General features: G+C 42.9%; 2 protein-coding genes across 6 annotated transcripts in view; both read left to right on the forward strand.

The window, feature by feature from the left end:
• The first annotated feature begins 508 nt into the window (after positions 1–508).
• LOC115387132 (charged multivesicular body protein 6-like) lies at positions 509–5,134 on the forward strand. 2 transcript variants are annotated; one of them, XM_030089711.1, is made up of 8 exons: positions 509–738; positions 1,002–1,111; positions 1,781–1,868; positions 2,558–2,644; positions 3,032–3,097; positions 3,223–3,303; positions 4,471–4,552; positions 4,670–5,134. In XM_030089711.1, exons 1-8 carry the CDS (start codon positions 673–675, stop codon positions 4,717–4,719), a joined length of 630 nt encoding a protein of 209 aa, XP_029945571.1. In that variant the 5' UTR covers positions 509–672; the 3' UTR covers positions 4,720–5,134. The 2 variants fall into 2 exon arrangements, with proteins under 2 accessions (XP_029945571.1, XP_029945572.1); XM_030089712.1 differs by having other exon boundaries at positions 4,471–4,546.
• Positions 5,135–6,308: 1,174 nt separating this feature from the next.
• Positions 6,309–23,231, forward strand: part of LOC115387638 (brain-specific angiogenesis inhibitor 1-associated protein 2-like) — a 47,893-nt gene continuing 30,970 nt past the window's right edge. For all 4 annotated transcript variants that reach the window (XM_030090437.1, XM_030090435.1, XM_030090434.1 and 1 more), the window contains exons 1-3: positions 6,309–6,525; positions 18,950–19,025; positions 22,548–22,634. In XM_030090437.1, coding sequence (XP_029946297.1) covers positions 6,454–6,525; positions 18,950–19,025; positions 22,548–22,634 — 235 coding nt within the window. In that variant the 5' untranslated portion in view covers positions 6,309–6,453. The remainder of the gene's footprint in view (positions 6,526–18,949; positions 19,026–22,547; positions 22,635–23,231) is intronic.

Consider the following 23,231-nt stretch of genomic DNA (forward strand, 5'->3'; position numbering starts at 1 on the left):
CCACATCATAGTTTTCCAGTAAGAACAAGCTAGTCATACCACTTTGTTTCCCTCACAGTACAAGAACACATGATTTTGAATTGTGCATTTTGGATATTTGAATATATTGAAAAGAAATTGAAACTATGGAGAAAATTTTTCACCTGAAACAAATGTGAATATTTTGTTCACTGCAACCACATTTCAGCTATGACCTAACCACACATTAACATTATTATTATGATTATTAGTATTATTATTATTATTGAAATAGTTGGTTGGCTATCCTTCAGTCTGTTTGATAGACTTTAATAAACCATGCAACCATTTTAATTATTCGATTATTCACACGTACCTTCTCTGTTCATGATGGAAAGATGTAATAATCATGCCTGCTATTTGCACCTTTTTTGTATTTTTTATCTCAATAACATCAAATGTTGAGCATAATATTCCGTTTATTGTGTAATAGTTGGATACTGGTATTGAAAGATTGATTGTTGATTACTGAGTGTTTGATTTTTATATCCCGCCTGGCTTGCCGTAGGAAACGCGGAAGTGTGTTGACACGATGATGTAGCCGCTTAGCCTGCTAGCCGTCAGAGGCTGTTTGTTATTATAACAAAAATGTTCAGTAAATAGTAAGACATCGCATGTTGACGGGGAGGGACGTGGCGGGGATGTGGCTAAATAATGGGAAACGTCTTTGGGAGAAAGAGTCGCCCTTCTCGAGTCACGGAGCAAGATAAAGCGGTTTTGGTGAGCTGTTAGCAGTTAGCATCATTGCACCGTTATCTGTACACCAGTGGATTAATGTGAGCCGTGTTGGCGCTTAGATTGCTTTTTGTCTTCACAAATGCAGCATGGTATAGATCTATAAATAGTCTCATCAAAGTATATTTGAATTGTATTTACTTGCGTTGTTTATTTCCTTTTTTTATTTGAAATATGATGTTTGCTGCAAAACGTTTCCATGTTTATTTTAAGTCAGTAAACACATGATATGTGTCCTTTTTCTGCAGCAATTGAAGCAACAAAGGGACAAGCTGAAGCAGTACCAGAAGAGAATCACTGTGCAGCTGGAGAAGGAGAGGCTTCTGGCAAAGCAGCTCCTCAAAGATGGCAAAAAGCAGTGAGTTCAGACATAAATCAATTAAAAAAAAACAGTAATATTAATAATAAAGTCAATCACAACAGATGCTGATTTGATTGGAAACAGGGAAAGGCAAGAAAAATCATTTATAGCGCACCATTCATACACAAAGACATTCCCAGTGCTTTTCAAATGTGTTAATTAAGATTATGAAATATATATTAAAACTAAGCAATTAAGAAAGGCACAATTCATAAAGTAAACATTTTTATTAAGATCAAGGTGATATAAGGAGTAAATACTATTGTTGAAGAGAGGACATGAAAATACAAATAGTTTTAAAGCCTAATGTATTAGGAGTAAGTGTGTCAGTAATTGTCAGGTGTTCAGGAAGTTTGTTCCGCAGGCGATGAAGCTGCTTCACCTTGTTTCTCTTGACACTGAAACACTGACTGAACCTCTTCCTGAAGATCTCAGGGTCTGCAGGTTTTATATTCTACTTCTGAGAATCTGAGATGTATTTAAGCACAACATTGAACACACCCCAAAACACGTACTTCAAAATTCTATAGCTTCCAAAGTACAGACTCAGTTATTAAGTTGTATTAAATGAAACAGTATGTGTTCAACTCTGTGTGAGATTCTCTGTTTGCCCTCAGTGAAATCCTTCTCCTTGCTGCAATCATTTATTTATTTATTTTTTTCCAGGAAAGCACTGTTGCTCCTTAAGAAAAAACGATATCAGGATCAGCTTCTAGACAAGACTGAAAATCAAATCTCAAACCTGGAGCGCATGGTAAGTTTTGGAAATATCTTTTCTGGTAAAATAAGTAATGATTAAGATATATTGGACGTTTTGAAAAAAACAAATGTTTTTTTCAGTTCGGTGTCTGTGATTGCTTGGCTGAAAGCAGGATGTGTACTTGGTGTCTGTTTTGGAAAGTAATTGTCAGGATTGAATGCGGAGGGTTAGTTTCAGAGTTTCTAATGTTTTTACAACCTCTCACTCACATCAGGTACAGATTTGTTCTCTCTTCAATACAGCAGTCACACTTTCCTTGAAGTTCGACCACAACTCTAAAATCAATCTCCGCGTTACTTATTTAGTGCATTTTTTACTGCTTGAGCATTCTCAACGTGCTTTCTCTGATCTGACATATCTCCCAATTTATTCACATCGAAACTGCTCGCACAGTAATAGGGAGTAGTTTTGGGTTCATTGCATTGCTCAAGGACACTTCAAGACAAATTTGTAATTGATCTACCAACCATGCAATGAGAAGATGACTTATTCTCCCTCTCCTGACATCCTAAAAAATTAATCTTGTAAAAAAATCGAGATTTTCAGTGTTTCACTGTGTTTGCAACATCGGAACCCACTGTCTATTTCATATTTTATGAACAGCACATTATTTTTGATCTTCGTTGGTTTTTTGCATTTAACTTTTCAGCTGAATTTATTCACATGCTAATATTTTCCAACAGGTTCAGGACATTGAGTTCATGCAAATAGAGATGAAAGTCATCGAGGGGCTCAAGGTTGGCAACGATTGCCTGAAAAGTATGCATGAGGTAAATATTGATGCGTTTCATTTCATAAGTGATCTGTTAAGCTTTAAACGTGCGAGTGCGTACTTTAAAAAATGGTCAAGTTTCTTCCGATAAGCGCGCCTCCTCCAGTATGCTCGTTGGGTGAGGGCTGAGCTGCACAGACGCCTCGTGGCTTGTGCTAGCAAAGCTCGTGCACATTGTTTGAAGATTAAAGGATTAACAAGAAAAGCCTTGACTACAGTGGTGTGACTGCTGCACATCCTCCGATACAGTGTGTACGTCTTGCCTCTGCAATTTGTGATCCAGCAGGGATGATGGGCTTTTCTTTCAAAACAAAAAAAAAGTAAAGGGGGAAAAATAAAAATGCTTTCCTCAAGTAATGTCAGCTTGCTTTCTTGTCCGTGATAGATCATGTCCATAGAAGATGTGGAGAGAATCCTGGATGAGACCCAAGAGGCGATCGAATATCAAAGGGTAAATGTCTCTGGTGTCCGTTAGACACACTCCGACTTTCCTCCTGATTGTATGTTACAACCTTTTAATAAAACGCACACACATAAACGTCTGATTAACATTTCTTTACGCCTTTGCCTCTGCAGCAAATTGATGAAATGTTGGCTGGATCCCTGACGCAGGAGGATGAGGACGCCGTGTTAGCCGAGCTGGAAGCTATCACTCAGGTGCGTGTTTGAATGTGTGTTTAACCTTTTTGCTGGTGCAGCAAGTGTTTGCAGAATGTGCATGCTTATTTGCTGCAACACCCTGTTGAGCATTTGCAGTTGCATTTTGAAGTACAACCACAGTCTGGATATTGGCTACTTAGCGCCCACACTGGAGCAGGGCTGTGGTTAAAGCTATGATTCAGAGCTGAGTCATGTGTGGATATCATACCAAAACTGCATGCTGCCACTTTGACCTCACACTTGTATAATGTGTTTCTCGAGGAGGCGGAGTAATTCTCGAGACGTTGGAAGAATTTTGAATGAGACCACAGCGTGATTGCAGTCTATCTCAGTGAGGCTGTAACTAAACTAATTGTGGTTATGAATTTGGCTGATTCATTATGATTAAAACCTCACTGATTCTTCCTTCTTTTGTGATGTAATTACTGTTTTTAATGACACATGCTCTCAAGTCTTATCAGACTATGCAAATGACTACTTTTCACACTTCCAGACAGACACTTGGATTCCTCTAGCTTCATCAAAAAACATTGATTTTCTAATGGATAAGAGTTTGTTTTTGAATCTTATCTACAGAAAAATCAGCACTGTTGAGACAAGTTAAAGTTTTTTTTCATAAGTTGAAGTTGATTTTATTTTTCGATTTGCTTTTTAAAAAGCTTTCCTGAGCGTTCATCCAATCTCCATGGTCGGGTCACAGGGGGCTGAAGCCAGGTGAAACACAGGGCACTCTGGGACAGGTTTCCAGTCCATCACAGGGCAAATCTAGAGAAACAGTCAATTTCATACAAGCTTGAACATCTATTTGCAATTTAGAGTTTCCCCTTCAGTGGCCGGCGAAGTGGAATTCAACTGTGGATTGTGTTGCTATGAGGCAAGATTGCTAGCTCCTCTTCCACCGTGCAGCCTGCTTTCTCTGCGCCACATTCTGAAATGGAACATGTGTGCCTTGTTTTGCTTTCCCCCCGGTTCTAAAACACATGTTGTTCAGGCATTGAATTAATATTATTGATACTGTCCTCGAATGCTTAAGCTTGCATCTCCAAAAAATGCTAGAAATTCAGAGATCTAAATATGTGTTTTTAGCTCAATCACTAAATATATTTGTGCAACCCCGGCTGGCGCGTGTAATACCTGTTATTTCTGTCACTTGTGCCGAAACAGGGAGAAGATGTAGCACTTCCAGAGGTCCCCACTGAGCCCGTTCCAGAGGTCCCAGAAGCAGCTCAAGCTGAACCAGGTACAGGTATTTTGTTTTAATTATTTCACACCACGAAACGCGTTCCTCACTCAACCGACACGTGTGTATTCGATGGCACAGCGATGATGTTTGTTTCGTCTTGGATTTGTGTTTTTTTTCCAGAGAGGAGAGCGGCGAAAAACAAGCCAGACAGAGAGATGCTGGCAGCATGACGCACCGATTCTGTGGCTCTAAATCCAGTGTTGAGCTCCGGGTAAATAGAGTAGGGTCTCTTTGTTCCGATTTTTGATATGAGCGTGTGGAACCTGCACACATCAGTGCTGCTCAACACGTTTCACACGATCGGCACTGTCTGTACTCCGGTTCGTTGTTCCCCTGAAGTAAGTACATGAAGTGAAATGTTCTGTTACTCTGTGTCTTTTCTGAGTTAGTCGAGCAGTGTTACGTTGTTGCTGTGCCGAGGCATACCAGAGGAAGATAATGGATTTTTAGATGTTTTACCATTAATTTAAGCTGTTTTGCATATTAAATGGAGCTGTGGGAACAGTGTGCTTCCATGGCTTTTATTTCACAAGCTCATTTATCTTTTCCTTCTTTTTTTTAGTAACAATAAAATGAAAAACATGTCATGACTATGAATGGTGTTTTTTTTTTCTTCGCCACCTCGTTGTATGACAGTCATTGCCCAGAAGGGGGCAGTCTTTACTAGTTTTTTTTTCCAGCCCCACACTACACATAACAGGTGTCTTCATTCACATTACATCAGCCAACTACTTGCTGATTGACAGAAAAAAGAAATCAGAAGTCTCTGAAATGTGATGAGGAAGATATATTAACATGCAGGTGAAAAACATGAATAATCCTACACTGGAAAGTTAGATTAGCAGGGAAAATTAAACCAGTTATGAGAAACATAGGTATGGTGTGACTTGTAAACACACAGTCCAGGTCCACATGCTACTGTTAAGCTACTCTGATGGCAGAGACATAAGCTGCAGTGGTTTAATGAAGTTTGAGGTAAGGCGTTCACACAGAAATACATTGTTGCCTTTGGCTGGATTTCTCTCAGAACAATCACCCTTTGTCCAAGTGAGGAAATAACACTTGAGTTTTTTTTATTTACTGTTCTAAAACAATGCAGTCACTGTGAGAGCACAATGTCAAGATGACCCTTTTGTTTGACCTCGAATGTCCCAATAAGTTGGATATTTTGGTTGCACAAGCATCCTTGGGGGGAAAAAAACTAAAACTAGTTGATACAAGTAGGTACCTTTACATCTACATTTACACAGGCAAAAACAATTCAGGAATCGAATTCAATCCTTAAAGAATATTTCTATTCATGCAAAGTGTTAGAGTAATGCTGAGATACAAGAAGGAAGCCCCAATTCTGTGGCTGCATTCAAATACTGTAGGAAATGATGGAATTTTACAGTTGAGCATCAAAGTGGCGAGTGCATATTTTTCTCCAGGTTGCACCATCAGCAAGATGCTTCCTTTTTCAACGTCTTTTAGCAGTCTTTATAATTTCAGATCGCTCCAATGCACTTATTTATCATCACCATTCTCTCACGATCCACTCAAATGTCAATATTCTAAAACTGCACGCCCATTTTGAATGAATGGCCGTATTATATAACGGAAATTTAAATGAATGCGTTTAAAAGACATTATTACTGCATATATTGTTTTTTGTTTTTAGTAGAATCGTGAACACCTCTCGGTAGAGAAAAGTCTGAGCCGCAGGGCGGTCCGTGAAGGCAGCACGGGCTGTCAGCTGTGCAGGGAGAAGGTGTGTTGAGTTCAGTGGCTTTCAGGAGCGCAGCAGCGTTACTCCTCACGGACGCCTTCTCCGTCCATTCTCAGCTCAAACTCGCGCATTTTCACACTTACAATTTATTTAATTTTTTTTCCGTGGATACACGGGTAAAGGAAAAAAACCGTTTATGGTCCTGGCTGAAGATTTCACCATGTCTCGCACCGACGAGGTTCACCGCTTCACGGAAAATGTCTATAAGGTGAGGCTCAACTCATTATTAAAGTTGGGATAAATGATGATACGTGTACAAATAGTCAGTTTACATTTAGATTTAGTAATTTTTTTTTTAACTAGTGATCAAAGTGCGTTAAAAGCGCAGTTTCTCTAATCTCTTTGGGGAGAGGCGCAGACGCACAGTTGGTGTTTTTTTTCTCTCTCTCTCTTTTGGTCACTTGCCCAAAAATATTCCTTCTTCCATCTCCACACTGTTTTTACGCACTTGACGGGGAAATGGATGCGGACACCTTGAGCTCTTCTTGCAGTGGGTCCGCCTCACGGGGCTGGTTGTAGTGCGGGATCTGCTCCGGTTTCGTGGAGTTTTGCTGAAATGGGAACAATGCTGCATTCCTGGAGTCTGTTTGAAGAGGGCTGAGCTGCCCTGTTGCAACAAGTAAACATCAGCTCCAACGGGGAGTTCAAACCTGTTCTTCCGAACAACGTGTGTCAACTCATCAATTGCATAAAGAGAAGACTGGAGAGGCACAGTCTGTTGCTGTGTCAAAATCCCCTGTCAGATATGACAGATTTCAAGTTCCTGTTGGTTTTATTTCAGCTTTTCTCTCATAAAATGGATAAAGCAACACATTTCTAGTTCAGTGCCTGTTGATAAATATCTTCACTTGAATCAGCTAATCCACAAATCTCCCTATTGTTTGAAGACAAATGGCTGTGAAATTGGTTGAAACCCTCAGCAGCCTCTGGTTCACCATGTTAGATTTAAGCCCCTGATTGAATCAGATGGTTATCAAGTCATTTACCCCACAGTGGTGATCTATATCCTACTAAAATCGGTTCCTTTTAGTTCCCTGTGGTTATTCACACATGGTGAGGGTTACTCCTCTTACAGCTGGGCCCACACCCTATGCCGACAGTGTCACGGATGAGTTGCTCTGTCAGAGTCAACAGGTGAATGAAGTGTTTCAGCCACTCTACCTCCACCAAGCCGCTTACACACTGCTCTGTGCAGTGACTTGCAGGTGACGCACCGTTTGCGTTTAGACCCACTTAATGTTGCTTTTATCAGCCTGGATGCATTACAGGTGTGTGAATGTCCGCCCCCCCCCCCCCAGGGATCACGGGCCCCTCTGCAGACGGTGTTGTGTATTCCAGTGGTGCTCTGTCTCAGGGGTGGAGGCACCTCGTCAGAGCCCTGACAGGCGCCGGGGCTGACGGGCAGCGGAGTGGAGAGGCAGAGTCCCTCTTCCACGCCGGGGATCTGACCCGCTGGCTCGGAGGTCACGCAGAGTTTTCTCTCTCCAGTCACTGCTTCTCTGGCTCTTATGTTGCCATCGCACGCGAGGAGACAGAGTAAAGTTTATTGGAGCTTCAATGTTTGAGCAGAAAAATTCAGTTTGACTCATAAGATGGATGAAAATCATTATAGTTTTTCTTCCAGCTGCTTTTCTTTTAATATTGGAGTCTCAATGACTGATTTTTGGACAGCTTATTAATTGGGACCTGTTTTTAAAATTTCTTCATGCTTTGGTTAGTTTTAGGGCCCAGATTTTTAATCATTTGTATTAATCTCCCACCTCCCTACAACAGGAAGTCTGCTGGGAGCAACATGGATGGATATGATGATGCAAAATGAGACTGAAATTCTACCTGTCAACTTTATTTTTGTGTTATTGTCAGCTCCACTCAGGGAACCGTGAAAATACAGTCTCTTATATTAGAATTAAATGAATGTAATAAAAATGATCGTCTGTATGTAAACAGAAAATGTATGTCATTTCACCCCGGTGGCCCGTGGCTCAGACGGCGAGGCTCAGTCGTGTAATTTGTCTTCCTGTAGCGCTGAACTGGCCTCATTGTTGAACCTTCAATTTGTAATCTTCACCACGCAGATTTTTACCTGTTGGTCGCTCCAATTGTTTGCACTGTTTGAGTGCTGGACAAACTCCAGCCGCCGGCTTTGGATAAGGAAAATAATTATTTTAGCTCACACAGCCCTGTCTGCCTGCTGCTGCAGCCCTGCCCCTTCCTTTTTGCACCGTGCACATTTGAATGGCCTTCGTCCTCGGTAATTGTTTTGGTCCGCTTTCTATGCAAGCAAACGTCTCCCGAGGAAGAGGAAATGTAGAAACATACGGCGGCAGTAGCAGCTGGGCAGATACTGAGTAATCGCAGGGGAGAAGAGGGGGTAACCGCGCTGCTGTGACTCATGTTAGCCCATTTCGAGTGTGTGTGTGTGTGTTTAACAGGGCTGGAGCTGTGGGCGCAGCGAGGGCGAGACTGGTGATTCTGATTCTCACTGCAAGCGTTGTTCCTTTGGCAAAGGCCAAAGGCACGCCTTGGCTTTTTTGAAATGGCTTTATCTTAGTCAACAGGGGAGTCAACCCTGTAAACCCAGCAATCCTCTCTGAGTCACTTAAACTTTTTTTTTTTTTTCTTCAGGCACTTCCACACACAGCGCTCGGTATCTCGGGGAGAAACGGATTCGACTGGCACTCTGCTTACGTGTTTGAGTGTGTGTTTGTCTGCACCCCTGTCATCTCCGCCAGCTGGTCGTGTCACTAGGTGTCTGCGAGCGTTGGTGGACCAGGTCAAGCCTCTTAGCATGGCGGTGGATGAAGTCTGAGCCAGTGACCTGTTCAGGGGGAGGTGGCAACAGATTAGTCAGACTGGAAGCTAAAAACAAGTGGGGCTGGTGTGTTAAGGCCGTTAGTCACAAGACCTTAAAAATAGTGTTAGTTTTAGCTCGAAAAGTTAGAATAGGTTTGCAATTTTGCCTCAAACAATAGTCATTTTGTTTGTATCTGTGTGGAAATGTTGTCAAAGGAAGTGTGTTGTGCGCCCGGTGCGTGTTTCGAACACACCCTGACAGGTAAGGGAATGGAAGGGCGTGCCACGCCTACACCAACCCTGAGGACAGCGCTCATTTTCCCATGCAGCAGCGCCACTCCCTCACCGTCAACAGAGAAAGGGGGAAAAAAAATAAGATACCATTTTCTCAAATGGCTGTTATGACAAAGGCAAAAAATTGCTGTTTGATGATAAACGGATCAGGTGTGATCTGCCGCGCTCTCCCGGTGCGAGGCTGTCATTATAGCCGGGCGCGAGTGTGAAACTGCTGCAGCGCGCAGCCTTCACACGAAACGCGGCGTTTGCGACTGGGAGACGTCATGTTACATAAAGGGGCTTCTCTCTCGGCTGCAACGTCGTCGTCGTGACATTAGCTCCGCTCAAATGAATGATGTGCTGATGATGAGTGGAGAACTACGGTTTCACCACAGTATCATGTGGGAGATCTGAACAGGTGGTCTCTTAGCAACAACGTGCCATTATTCTTATGTGTTTCTGTCATATCATTGTGCTAAAAGACTCACAGTTGGTGTAGTGCGGGAGGAGAGGAGTCGGTTTATTTTGTTTTTGGCAGTATGCATGTATTTATTTCAGGTATTAATTAAAAATAAACCCTCATCTGGTAGTGCTTCATAGATGCTCATTCATGAGTGTTCAGTGTAAACCCGCCTCGTCGGCCGTATGTACAGTTGTGATATCCCTGCGGCGGTGCATTAGAAGTTGTCTGGAATCACTCGACTGAAGCTGTCATCCATTACTTTCTTATCTTTTTAACCAATGCCATCACATCGGGCTCCACTTATCTTATTATATCTGATTTAAAGCTGTTTAAATTGACTTCAGCTACCGAACATCTGCCTCCAAAACATAGTGTTTCAACAAGTTTATTCCTGCCGGAGCCCGGGGCCTTGAAAAGATTGCATTACCCACTGCAGGAGATATCATAACATTCATTGCCTGTAGAACGGCAGATTTGTTCCTTGTGCCTTTGACTGCGATGCAGAGAGAGGACTATTGCTCCACACACCCACCTTCTCTGCACGTCTGGGGGTGGATGGTTTAGAGACATTCTCTCCTTTCTTTTACTCATCATTGCTTTTTTTCAAGGACGGAGACTGGAGAATCTCGGCGCTGAATCCTAGGCTACGCCGTTGCCTGCGAGCGGGCTTTGTAGCCATCACTGACAGAGGAGGTTGATGTGAAGTCGCTTTGTTTACGTGGCTTCAAAATGTGACTTGTGCCGCAGAAACGGCGGGCATAGGCAGTCAGTAAAACACATCGAAATGTGTTTTGTTTTGTTTTTCTTTGTGGGGGTGGAATAGAGTAGATGAGGAGAAAGGGGGGGGGGGAGAAATAGATGGAGACATTCCACATCCTTGTTGAAACGGCCCCTAATTACTGTGCAGAGGAAAGGTGTAATTACACAGAATGAAAGCGACACAGTGGCAAAGACAGAACATTTGACTTAGCGCTGGACAGTGGTCTTGTATTTATGGGTCACGAACTACAGTTAAGATGCCTGTGGCGACTGTTACTGTTATGCGTCTGTGGTGGATGTTGCTACTTTAAGTAGCATCGGCCACACTACATCCACAAAGCTAGCTAAAGCGGGCGGCCGCGGCTTCCCTCTGAGCTCCGGATCAGTCATGCCATTGTAGAGGGAGTTGAGGATTCTGCATGCATACCCACAATTCCACCAAGCCAAACTTTATTACTGGGATGTAAAGCGGCATATTTGCAGCGGACTTGTTGCCATGATACTCTGCACTAATTTATTCTGCATGTCTGATTTACACCCACGGTTCGAGTGATGATCCTCTTTGTCTTCCCGTTAATTTACAAACTAGCAGGATGTACATTTGAACACACAAGTGCAATCAAATGCATCAGCATACAAAGACGAGCATCTCTGTATGCTGCATTCAAGCTGATGAGCACTCAGACTGGCACTGCGAGACACTTGATATGAAGTGATTTGGAGTTTACATCTGTGAAGCATTAGAAAATACGGCTCTCTGTTTGTTTTGGACTCTGTTGAGATGCGAATGTTGCAAAGAGGCGATCAGCATTGGGACCCTCGCACCGAACATCCATAATTCATCAAATTTCCTGCTAAAAGCTTGAGAAACGACCATGCAATATGCAAATGTTCTGAAACCATCTGCAAATAACCATTGAAACATCCCAAATGTAAATGAAGGTTAATACTGCTTAGAGCTATTTTCACTCCCAGTGCTCATTTGGACAGGGCAAGACTCCAAACAGTGGCAATGATATTTTGAAAGATCCGCGAAGCAGAATGGATCTATCGCTGGTCAAAAACTCAAACTGGCAGATAAGCCCGGTCCGCGGTTGCTGTGGTAACTAGTGTCTGCATTGGGTTAGCTGAATAGTGGATGCCCACGGGTCATGCTGGCTACAGATGACAGCAGAGCAAACAAATACAGCAAACAGTTGGTCTCTGGTGAGCAAATGATACGCTGTGCAGTGGGACAGACGCTGCAGTGTAAAGGTGAGACGAGACAAAGAGCCTGTTTCACTGAGGTGATGCTACATTTCCACCTGAGGCGCATAAACATGAGTATCAACCCCCGTGTCCCATCGGGTTGTAGAAATCATGACTTTGGGCTCTCAAGATCAAAATACTCAATATTTCTGCTGCTTCGAGGCATCTACAGTCAGGCAAACTATATGCTGTGAAATGTATTGTTACTGAAAACAGTTTGTTGCTGCAACAAATTAGTAGATAATTACCATCTGTTCTGAAAGTTCATATAAATTTAGAATTATAGATCCATGTTTTCTGTTCTTGAACTCGCAGACAAATTGCCCTCCATACCTTTGTGTACCACAGTGTCCTCAGCAAGGTGCTTGTTTGCCAGACAGAGCGGAAAGAGCCCTTAAGAGTAAAACTGTTAGTAAAGTACGAGTGCTTCAGAATTCACGGGGATGGAGATGCGTCCTCTTTTTGTGACTGTTGAGTTTCTATGTTTAAATACAGGCTGACAACATGACTCACGCTGGACTCAGAGATGTGACTGGAAAGCTGATATGGAAGTTTGTGTTTTTAATGTTTGTGGCATGCTGACGTGAGGGGATAACTGCAGATTGACAGAAATTTTAGGGAAAACAAAACATTCAGGAGGAAAAGGTGCTCTAATATGTCTGGAGCAGTTTGTGGAGAGATTGTTTTCAACCGGGCATCCATGGCTACGGATAGGTCTGTACTGGCTTTGGCAATTCATATGTAACGCCTGCTTGATAACAAACACGAGCACATTTACAAGTGTCATGTTTATTTACGAAGCGTCACAGTCCAAAGAAGTAGCTTGATTATCCCTTCTCATCAATCACGTGAAAACAGAGTCCCTTTTTTAAAACTGTGCACCACTTATACATGGCGAAATGTTACAAAGCTCGAACTGCTGACAGGACACAGTCGCATCATTATCTAAGTGCTGAAACAGTCGGTATTTGCTGCATCAGCAGCCAAATGATCTTATAACACACTGAGAAACTATAGGAAGGCGGCTTTTGGCCTGTGTAATATATAGATTTCTCTCTCTATTTGACACGTCTGATTTATAAAACTATACTGGGTGTACTTCCACAACAAAAGAACGCAGAAGAGACTTTAGTCCGGGTATACAAAAACTGCTCACGGTGCTGAAAAGTTTGCTTCCTTGAGCTGAACCTGAAGAAAACGTGTGCATCCACGTGGCATTTTCAGATCTGATGCTCACCTTGGCTTCCAATGAAAGCTTTATGCTGCAGTATTACTGAGGCTGCAGGAATGTGAGAAGGACAAACTGCCTGATGGCATCCACCGCAAGTGTTTGCCTGGACTTTGCCCTGAAATAAGCACGTGCTGGCTGCGCTTGTTTTTCTGTGTGGATTTGTACATTTAAGAAGGTTCTGTAACTTAGCTGTATTTCAGTAAGAGGTTTGCTTTTCTTTAGACATTCTGCGCCCTGTTCTGTTCTGCTTTGTGGTAATCTGAAAAAGTCACGAAAATCTCACAGGGAATTTGAGTGAATGCGTAACTCCCATACCGTCATGTGCTATGAGAATTTATCCTTTTACAAGAGGAAATGTTGGATGTCAGAACAGTGACTCGTGCTCCTTTTTTGAGCATGATCTTCAAATTAAATTGCCATTCCTCTGCTGAAATGCAATTAGAGTTGGAATGCAACCTTTCAAAAGTGTGTGTTGTTTTTCCGATATGGCAAACAAGTCTGGCATTATTAAGTGTGACAGCAAGAAGAGACACTTTGTGATCAGTTGTGACCGTCCCTAAACTATTCCCCCGGCTCATTTGGAAGAATCCCGAGAAAGAGACACTAACAACCTGAACTCTTTTTGACACGATGCTTAGACCATGCAGCACATGTAGGCAGCCATGTTGTATGTTGATTGCATTCATTCTGCTCATCACTTGTACTTAACTGTTGAATTGTGCTGCAGAAGTGTGCAACTCCAAATATGTAGTAGCTTTAATGAGGAAGTAATTCATCGATTAGTTCATGCACTTTGCAGATATTCTGTGAAAACTTATTTGAGAACCATGCACAGTTACGTAAGTGTACAGTACTGTAGTGACCCCATTATCCAGAGGATGAATGCAGTGTCATTGATTTCAGCCTTGTGTGATTGTTGTTGATTTTTTTGGACACAATTTGCAGAGTTTATATGAAAAAAAAAAAACAGAGCTCGTAGGGTAGATTCCTCTTTGTTTTCTTTACAGATGTTCCACTTGCACTAGCTCTGGTTTTATTTTTCATCATGTCTTTTGTATTATCAAGCGGCAGATTCTTCCCAAATGACGTTAGAGCTTCAGGGTGTTGACTCACATAACATCGAGTTTCCCCCCAGTTAAGCTGAGGTGGGAAGACACCGAGGTCTCAATGTGTCCCATCTTGATTTTTTTTTTTTTTTTGTTACTTGTCATTCGTCTCGGTCAGCGAGGCAGAATATTAGACTATTTGCTCCTGGCACATTAATTAGTAAAGGTCTCGGTTGTTCCCCCAACTGAGACTCATCCCAGAGTCACTTCTCCTTATTAAGGAGAAAAGTGGATCCACACCTTTCCCACCTTCTTTACATTCCTCCTTCATTACACCGCCAGGCTCGGCCGTCTCTCATGGCTTCTTTGCCACATGACAGTCGCCTCAAACGTGGTGATTTTCATTTCCAGCCCTGTGGCAAGTTGCTGTGCAGAGGAGAGAACGCCGGGGGAGGCGAGATGGGGCCAGAAGGAACAGATGATGGCATCCTGGCCCCTGATTGTGTGATTCCCCCTCCGGTTCTAATCAGCTGGTGCTGCTTTCAGATTTCCCCCTCCCTTTTGCATGTCATTAATATGTTTGTGTGAGTAGGTGTAAGTGTGCATGTGTGAGAGAAGGGAGAGCAGAATGCAGAGACTCGCCAGCACCCCATCGTTTGAATCTGCCTTCTGCTTCAGATAAACTGACCTTATTTTGATTGCTGCCTTCACACTGGGGAGGAACGTATTTGGTTAGTATGCAGCAAATGGTTTTTATTATCTACACCCTTTCCATTTATGCTCTGTAACTCTGTATTCAGCCCGTCTCGTCCAACAGCACAAATGAGTGTCAAATAGGCTTTAATCGTTTTGTGGGAGACATTACTTTTTGCCCTCCTTTTTAATTTTTGCCCAGAGTGCTGGCTTATGAATTCATTCAGTCGTAATGCAGGCAGTGACAGAACAGACTGACTCTCCTCCGAGAAGAAGGAAGGCTATTACTCTCCAGCCGCGAAACATTTCTGATTTCATTAATTCTTTAATTGAAAGATGATACTGAGAGTGCGTGAATCGGAGGGGAAAAAAAAAAAATACTCGGAACATGATTATATACCTATGTTCGCAATTATAATTTTCCGTCCTCGCAATTTTCTATTCAGTCAGACGCTTGATCTGTCTCTCTCTTCCCCTCCCTGTCTTTCTGTCTCTCTCCATGTCACATCTTTAAGTGTCTCCTGGCCCCATTTCCCAATTAGCCGCCACAATTAGGGTAACAATGTAGTACAAGAGAACTGGGATGACAAATTTAGCAACAATAGGAAGCGCAGAAAGAAACTACCTCAGTTTTTTTCTTCTTCTTCTTCTTCTCCCCTTCCCCTTAAGTGCATGGCTTTAATAAGGAATACCAAATTATGCCTGTTATGTAATAGTCATATCAGTGGATGTTCATGTGATTCGCTGTTTGGAGCCGTTCCACAGCTGCATGCTTCTCCGTGTTTACTCAGTGGCGGCCGGTCAGTGAGTGCATGTGTGCTCGGTAAGTGCAAGAAAGGCAGCTAGGCTTGTGTCAGCCACCTTTGGCCTCTTCAGTGGGAGAGTGTGCAGTAATGATGCCGCGCTGGGCTTGCTTTTTTATGTAATCCTCCCACCTGTTCGAAACACCACCACTCTTCATTACAAGCCCTTGTGTTAAAGGACTAATGTGTAGGATTTAGGGGACTCTCTTGGCAGAAGCAGACTCTAACGTTCATCATGCAGGATTTGCAGTGAATAAGCACCAAAAAACCAAGTATTGTTTCTTTTTTTATTAGCTCAGAATGACACATTTTCATTTACGTATGGAAAAGTATTCTTCTGAGGAAGCTGCTAAGTTATTCTTCTATAGTAGTTCGCATAGGACCAACAGAAAACAGGCTGTGGAGATGACCTCTTTCATTATTTACCAATTTCACAGCCATCAGTCGCCGGTTTACATGCCTCGAATGAGGATGGAGGGTACTCATTTGACTTTTAATGTGCAAATTCCCCTCTAGATTCCACTAAATCTTGCACGCTCGTCTTGTTATGTAGGCGAGTACCCATGTAGGCACAGATATGTGTGCCTGTTGTAATGTATTCATGTGACCTAATGCTCATCAAAGAGGCACGGTTCGTGTCGGAAGCGGGCACAGCGAAAAATCATTTAGGAATAAACATTCCTCGGCGGAGTTCTGGGGGATATCTTTTATCTTCCCAGAAGCAGCGTGAGCGGGGGGTACCTTTTGTTCCAGCGCTTGGTGTACTTGAGATGGGATTCTCCCCCAATTATATTTCTATCCTCGTAACTTATTAGACATTCAGAGCCAGATGGTGAATAAAAGGACCTGCTCAAGTTGCTGTTACGGGACTGAACAATACTCCTGCTGCCGTTGTTTCATTGTGACTTGAAAATAGGTTTTTGTAAAAACAACAAGCCAGCACTAAGTAAAGAGCAGTTGGTAACCATTGGAAAGGGCTGGAGTATATTTATATGAGAACATTTTTCATGGTGACTGTTATGTTTGTATTTTTTTTTTTTTAACTGCTCCTTAGAGCTGCTCAAGAGGGCACAGTGGACTCCAAGCGTGTTCATTTTGTTTGACAACGAAACTGTGACGGAGAAACTCAAGGATAGTGATTGCAGCCAGGCTGTGGTCACATTAACCTGAATATCCTCAGCCTGGTCCCTTGGTTTTTGCATTATAATTAAAGTATGGCATTATTTGCTCCATCCGCTACAACTCTTATGCCACAAATGCTTTGTCTCATGAAAAGCAGTGCGGTTTGGCTTCATGACACCAACACGTCGACATCCAAAGTGTGTCTCTCACATAACTTGTTAGATACTTTCAATTTGAAATCTGGCGAGTCTTCCTACTCTCGCTACTGGGATTTTCAAAGACACCCACCCCTCCAGGGTTCACAGAGGATGGTCCGAAAAAGAGGAAAACATCAATACTCAACACAACTACACATGCAGAAGACAATCTCTCACCACACAGCAGATCAAAGATCAAGGCTGATGGGTTACGGCAACGGAAAACCTCACTGAGTTCTACTCCTGTCAACTAAGAACACCAGCTGCGTTTTACAGTCTGCATTAAAAATGGTCTGGGAGTCTTCATTTTTCCTGCCACGTTCGGACTGGTTGGGGCAGAATTAGATGGAAAACACGATCACAGTGCGGCACGTGCTGACGGTCGCTTTCAACAGGGTAACACACCATCTCTCAGAAAGCTCAAATCATATCAAACATCTTTTCCTGAGCAAGATGTTGAGTTCACTGAACCAAAAAGGTCTCTGTGGTCACCAGGTTTCATTCCGTAAGAGCCTCCTTGGGATGTGGTGAAAATGGAGGCTCTCATCGTGGTCGCTCAGCCGACAAATCTGCAGGCAATGTGCAGTGCAAGCAAGATATACCTAATGCCATGTAGAAGCCACTGCTATAATCCATCCTCTGAGCAACAGCAGGGCCAGAATTTAAAGCAGCATTAACATTCTTTCCATTAAACTGACAACGCAAAGTATCTGTTGAAAAAGCAGCAAACTATAGAAACAAATGCTTTGAAAATAGATGTTTTTGGCATGTGTTGTTTTTTTTTTTTCAAAAGGTTACTAATAGTTTCATTTATTTGTTTTAGCAGCAACAGAAATTAATTTTGCTTTCCAGATATGTACAAATTAAATAAAAATCTAAATCCCAAGCTCCTGGTTGAGTAAAACAAATAATGTTAAACATTAAGACACATTTTCTCTTTCTTTCTCACATAGTCAGACAGTGTTGAATAAATATTTTTTAGCACATCAAAAAATAACTAAGAAAATGTTCCTACTTTAGTACGTAACTAGTTTTTTGCTGCTCTGGCTTCTGGTGCAGGCTCCGTCATGGAGAGGCGTAGTAAGATAGTTATTGTTGGTAATGAAAGTATCAGTGGTGTGTGTCTGACTCACTGGTATTTCTACCGCAGGTGGGTTGTGCTGCACTGAAGCCACTTGAACTGCAGCTGCTGACAATACAGCGTGCACACACGGATATGCAGTCGTATCTGAGGCTGAGTTCCTGTTAAAAACAAAAGAAAAGCATTGAACAGTGTCTAAGAGAAGGATGCACGTTATTTTCTGGACGTGGTGGTGTTTTGTGTTGAGACTGTTGACATCTGAATGTATTTTTCAACAGGGACTGTTTGGGCTTGAAGTCGATTATTAAGTGTTCTCTCACAGTATTGATAGTGTGTGTAGGGAGGGACTGCTGCTGCTGCAGTGTTGTGGCTGTGTATGTGTGTGTGTGTGTGTGTGTGTGTGTGTGTGTGTGTGTGTGTGTGTGTGTGTGTGTGTGTGTGTCCCCTGGCTGTTCCTGACGATCTGACTGGGGACCTGCTAATTGGAGGAAGCCCTGCAGGAGCAGAGGAGGAAGGAAGGAGAGGAGAGGTAGAAATGTGGCGGAGAGCGATGTCATGCACTGCGCGTTTCGGCTTTTTTGACCGACTCAGCCTGGAGTGCAGTGCGATAAGGTGTGTGTCTCAACAACACTCGGCACTGTACCTGGATCAACAAAAATACAAACACTATTTAATATAATGTAAATAAAGATTGTGCCCTGTGCAAAGAGTGTGTCGTTTGTCCATCGAGTGTGTAACGATTCTAATGAGAGGTGTTTATCCTGTAAGAAGAGGATTCAGTGCTTCTAGAGGTTTGTGTATGTCAGGGAAACGGAGCGAGAATGGAGGGAGTAAGGTGTTTGGCCCTCTTTCCACTTGACCCTGCTCTAATGATGAAGTGAAACCTCCATCTTTCATCTCTCTGTTGTTTTCTCTTTCAGACCATCATGGAGCAGTTCAATCCCTGCTTACGGAACTTTGTTGCCATGGGGAAGAACTATGAGAAGGCCCTTGCCAGTAAGTCCTTTTTTTTTTTTTTCTTCCTCATTTATTTTTTCTCCTTGCTCCCTATTTGGCTGTGGGTTTTAGGCATTTGGCCAAACAAACATTCTCTGTCTCTTACCAGCTTTTCTTTTTCCTCGCTCTGCGCGTATATCTATCTACATATCTCTCATTTTGTCTCGCTAAGAGAGACAATGTTCATCCTGCTGCCAAACTGACTTGCTTTATCATGTGGTGCACAGCTTCAGGCATGGTTTAAACTCTTGCAGTGTTGGTTAAAGGGAAATGCAAAAAAAATAACCCCTTTTACTGAACGCACACTTCAAAACATTGGCATACTCCATTGTTAACGTTGTGTAGCGTACCCACTTAGTGTCAGTGAGAGCTTTTGAGATATGTCGTAAAATCGACCCTCTCTAGTGGTAAAGATGCCCATTCTTGGCAAAACGTTACAAAAGCTTTTAACTTCTTGGTTTTGTTTAGCATGAATTGTACATTTGAGAAGTGGGGAGTATACTGAGGTCAGATGACATAATCTTCCATTTTTGTCCTAATAAAGCTGCTGAATATTCAACATGGTTGAACACACAATGACCAGTTCCTTATAAGAGTTTGGAAACTACTCAGTGGTCTTTTCAAGTCTTTATGTATTATCTTTTCCTGATTTATAGACTTACCTTTTACCACAGGCCCTTGGACCGTATATGGCTCAGTATGAAATGCAGAGTTTTTTAACAACTCATTGACTTTTTCTGCACAGACTCAAATTGCTTTTAACTTAGACACAAGTTTGTACACTTAGCCAGAATAACTTTTTAAATTTAGGTAAAACATTCAAAGATATGTAAACTTTTCTCTTGGTCCATTTAGTCGATTTCAGTAATCGCTTTGAAGGACACTCATAATTATAAGAGAATAAATTGCTTAATCTGAACCTTTTAGATGTGTCAATTCCCTGACTTTATAAAAGTTCATAGTCTCTCCCCCCTAATTTCTCCACAATGTAGACACAAGACCGAACATCCTCATCCCCACTAATCTAGCCATGAGTGGGGTTTGCACACACCCCTCCCCAGGCTTGTGCTGGGCCCCACTGATACACACATACTAACTAATCCCGGTGTAGGTAGTAGACAGACTGGTGGGGGCTCGCTGAGCCATTAAAGACCCACTTTGCAGAATTGGCTCGACCCGAGGGACTAAGTGGCTCTGCTTTGCAGGGGAAGTGGGTGGGAAGAGCACACTTCCACCCATATGGTGCAAAATCTGAAATGATTCAACAACATTAATGCCAAAAGGGCTCCGTGGTCTGGCCTGTTAGCTCTGGACATGGGTGTCCTTCAGATATTTCGGCGTCCTCATTACTGATGTTCCCAGAGTTTCATCGATGGCAAAAAAATCTAACTGAGCTGGTTGAAGCAGAGTATCAGTCACACAGTGCAAGATGACATATCAACACATACAGAGCTTTATCGTCGCTGTGATTAAGATGTGAGGCTGTTCTCCTTCAGAGTGAAGGCTGTGTGATGGATCTGCTGCTCTGAAATGACCCCCCCACCCCCCCATACCAATTGTCTGCCCCGCAATCAGAGATCTGGTAATCCTCCCCGTCTGTCTTCCATGAACCCCTCTCTGCACATTTCATTAGACAGAAGTGTCTGTATAGATCCAGCTTATCTTCTCAGCCAGTCTTCAATTGCACAAGCATTATCTCACATGCTTCAGCAGCGGGAGCGGCAAGAAGAAAATCTGTCGCCCCAAGTTCTGCTGCGGCTCCCGAGAGCCTGTTCACACCACCCCTTGGCACATATGTGCAAACTTACATGAGCTGACGCTCACACACGTTCTCCACATCAAGGCAGGCAAGAGCAGCATGAGGCATAGTGAGGAGCCCGATGCTCCGAAGGCTCCGCGATCATTTCAAGGTGTTTCCCCAGCAAGACAGGGAGAAGGAGCTGCGTGCCGTCTTGAGCGGTTGACTCAGCTGTAATTGGGATTAGCATTAGCATATGCCCGTCAGCCATGGAGCCGAGCTCTGAGGGTTTCAACACGGGGACTTTTTTTTTTTTTTCCTATTGCAGTGCAGCTGCATCAGTCTGCCACAATTAGCCTCTTCCTGCCAGGCTATTGTTGTAGATGTGTCCCTCACCTGGCAGTTGTCTGCAGGCGAAAAACCAATCTGTCACCTGGACCGCTGTTGAATTCACCTCCAGAAGCAGCAGCCGTTACTCTCTGGAGATGGTGTGATGGGTGAGGGGAGTGTATGAAGGCTGGGGGAAATCATGGCAGCCGAATCTGTCCTGTGCGACCTACATTGGCCAGCATAAGTCATAGTAGTCGATGTTGCAGCCACTGTCTGTCAATCCATTGAGAAGAGTCCTGCAATGCTAGATTTAAAGGTAATTTGAGTTCCGCTGCATACCTGTCATCAATGCTAGACGGTAATTCCTTTTACTCACCGTTTTGAGCAGCAGTGTGATTTACTATTGCCGAGGGGGTAGCCCTGCAGGGTGAATCTTTGGAGGTGTGTAAACAATAATCCCTTCACCAATCAATGGGTTCCCCTCGTCTCTGAGTCACCCTGCTGTCCAGTGTACAGGCAGTACTGACAACAAAAGATGAAATGGATTGGATGGAGGAAAAGCCTGGCGGTGGCGAGCAGCATGCGGTATACAGCAGAACATTGATATTTCCTCAGTGGGGCTACAGCGCTTTGTCAAGTGGCCTGTTGATCTTCACTGAAAAAGATTAGATTAAAAAATGCTCTTGTGTGCTTTTCATTTATTGATTGTCTAAATACTTCACCACCAAGTAATCCACTTATTCACTCCCGCACTGATATTAACATCAATCAGCATTGATTAAAACCCGGAGCAGTAAACTCGCACAACCTCTTGACAGACCCGGAGTGCAGTGTGCATCATTGACCGCATGCCGCTGTCAGAAAAGATGTAAAAATAAAGACAAAGCCATTGCAGAAATTAGAAGTTTGAGAGCCTGATCAAATTATCCATCACTGAATGTGGAATAAGGTAAATAATCATAACTTTGTAATAAAGTTAAAGTAATTCTCTGCATATAAAACTTAATTCTTCGCTACACATTCTGTCTCCAGCGAAAGCAAATTTCCTCTCATTATCAAACCGAGCTTGAGAGAAATTGTAGTCTAACACAGTGTTGTGCTTCTCTGCCTTGCATTGCAAGCACAGATCATCTGTGTGAAAATAATTTCCTCTTTGCAATCAGGCATGCAGAATGTCAATAAGATAATTTGTGTAGCAGCATTAGAGCTGCCTTATTTTTCTGATTGCAAGAAGCTGTGCCTCCAAAAGCAATTAGGGAGTAGCAGAAAAAAGTACGCAAAGATGGATTAGTGTATGAATATCAAACCATCTGTGGCTAGAAAGTTGTGAACTGTGCTACAGGAAAAAAGCCAAACTGTAAATGTCATCTTTAAATGTGAGAAGATGGTGATCTGTAACCTCTAACCGACAAACTGCCCGACTTTCTGTTTGTTCTGCCTCTCCTCGCTGATAGATGTGACATTTGCTGCCAAAGGCTACTTTGATGCTCTGGTCAGGATGGGCGAACTGGCCAGTGAGAGTCAAGGATCCAAAGATTTGGGTAAGTGACCGACATCCAGCTGTTGACCTGCCGCTCTCTGCCTCGCTCTCGCTCTTCTCTGCTTTTACTGTCGGCCTCGCTCACACTCCTCAGTACAGCCACATGCACACCCATCCTAAAACTTTAACTTTGTTTTTGAAATTGTAGCAGCAGCAGCGACGGCCGAGTAGAGAGAGAAATGTGTGGGCCGATGCCGGAGCTGTTGTTGTTGTTTTTTTTTTTTTTAATTACAATTTTCACTGAATCATTTTAATCTTGAGGTACTTTGTTAGTTTGTATCCTGGAAGAAATAACTTCCCAATTTACGAGCCTGCGTTTGACAGAGAAACCCCATCAGAAAATAACACGACTAACAATGCCCAATGTAGCATCGTCAACACAGTGCGGCAGGGGATGAAAATTATTTATTTGCGACGGTATTGATGATGATGATGATGATGACATGTTTTCATTCCAGCCGAAAATTAGATTTTCAAAAATCCTTTTGATCCGAGCCGTTGGAGTCTGGGTGTCAGCTACTTCTCCCGGTGTGTGGTCGAACACGCCGTTGCAGCGCCTTACCTGATGTGTGTCTGTCGTCGCCGTGTTTTGCGGTTA

The sequence above is a fragment of the Salarias fasciatus genome, chromosome 4 (assembly GCF_902148845.1).
Source record: "Salarias fasciatus chromosome 4, fSalaFa1.1, whole genome shotgun sequence".
Taxonomy (NCBI): Eukaryota; Metazoa; Chordata; class Actinopteri; order Blenniiformes; family Blenniidae; genus Salarias; species Salarias fasciatus.

Bases quoted from the DNA above. Each gene is read 5' to 3' on its own strand.
- LOC115387132 (XM_030089711.1), top strand. From the start codon at position 673: ATGGGAAACGTCTTTGGGAGAAAGAGTCGCCCTTCTCGAGTCACGGAG. The intron at 1,112-1,780 runs GTGAGTTCAGAC...ATTTTTTTCCAG, and splicing joins CTCAAAGATGGCAAAAAGCA to GAAAGCACTGTTGCTCCTTA. The intron at 2,645-3,031 runs GTAAATATTGAT...TGTCCGTGATAG, and splicing joins GCCTGAAAAGTATGCATGAG to ATCATGTCCATAGAAGATGT.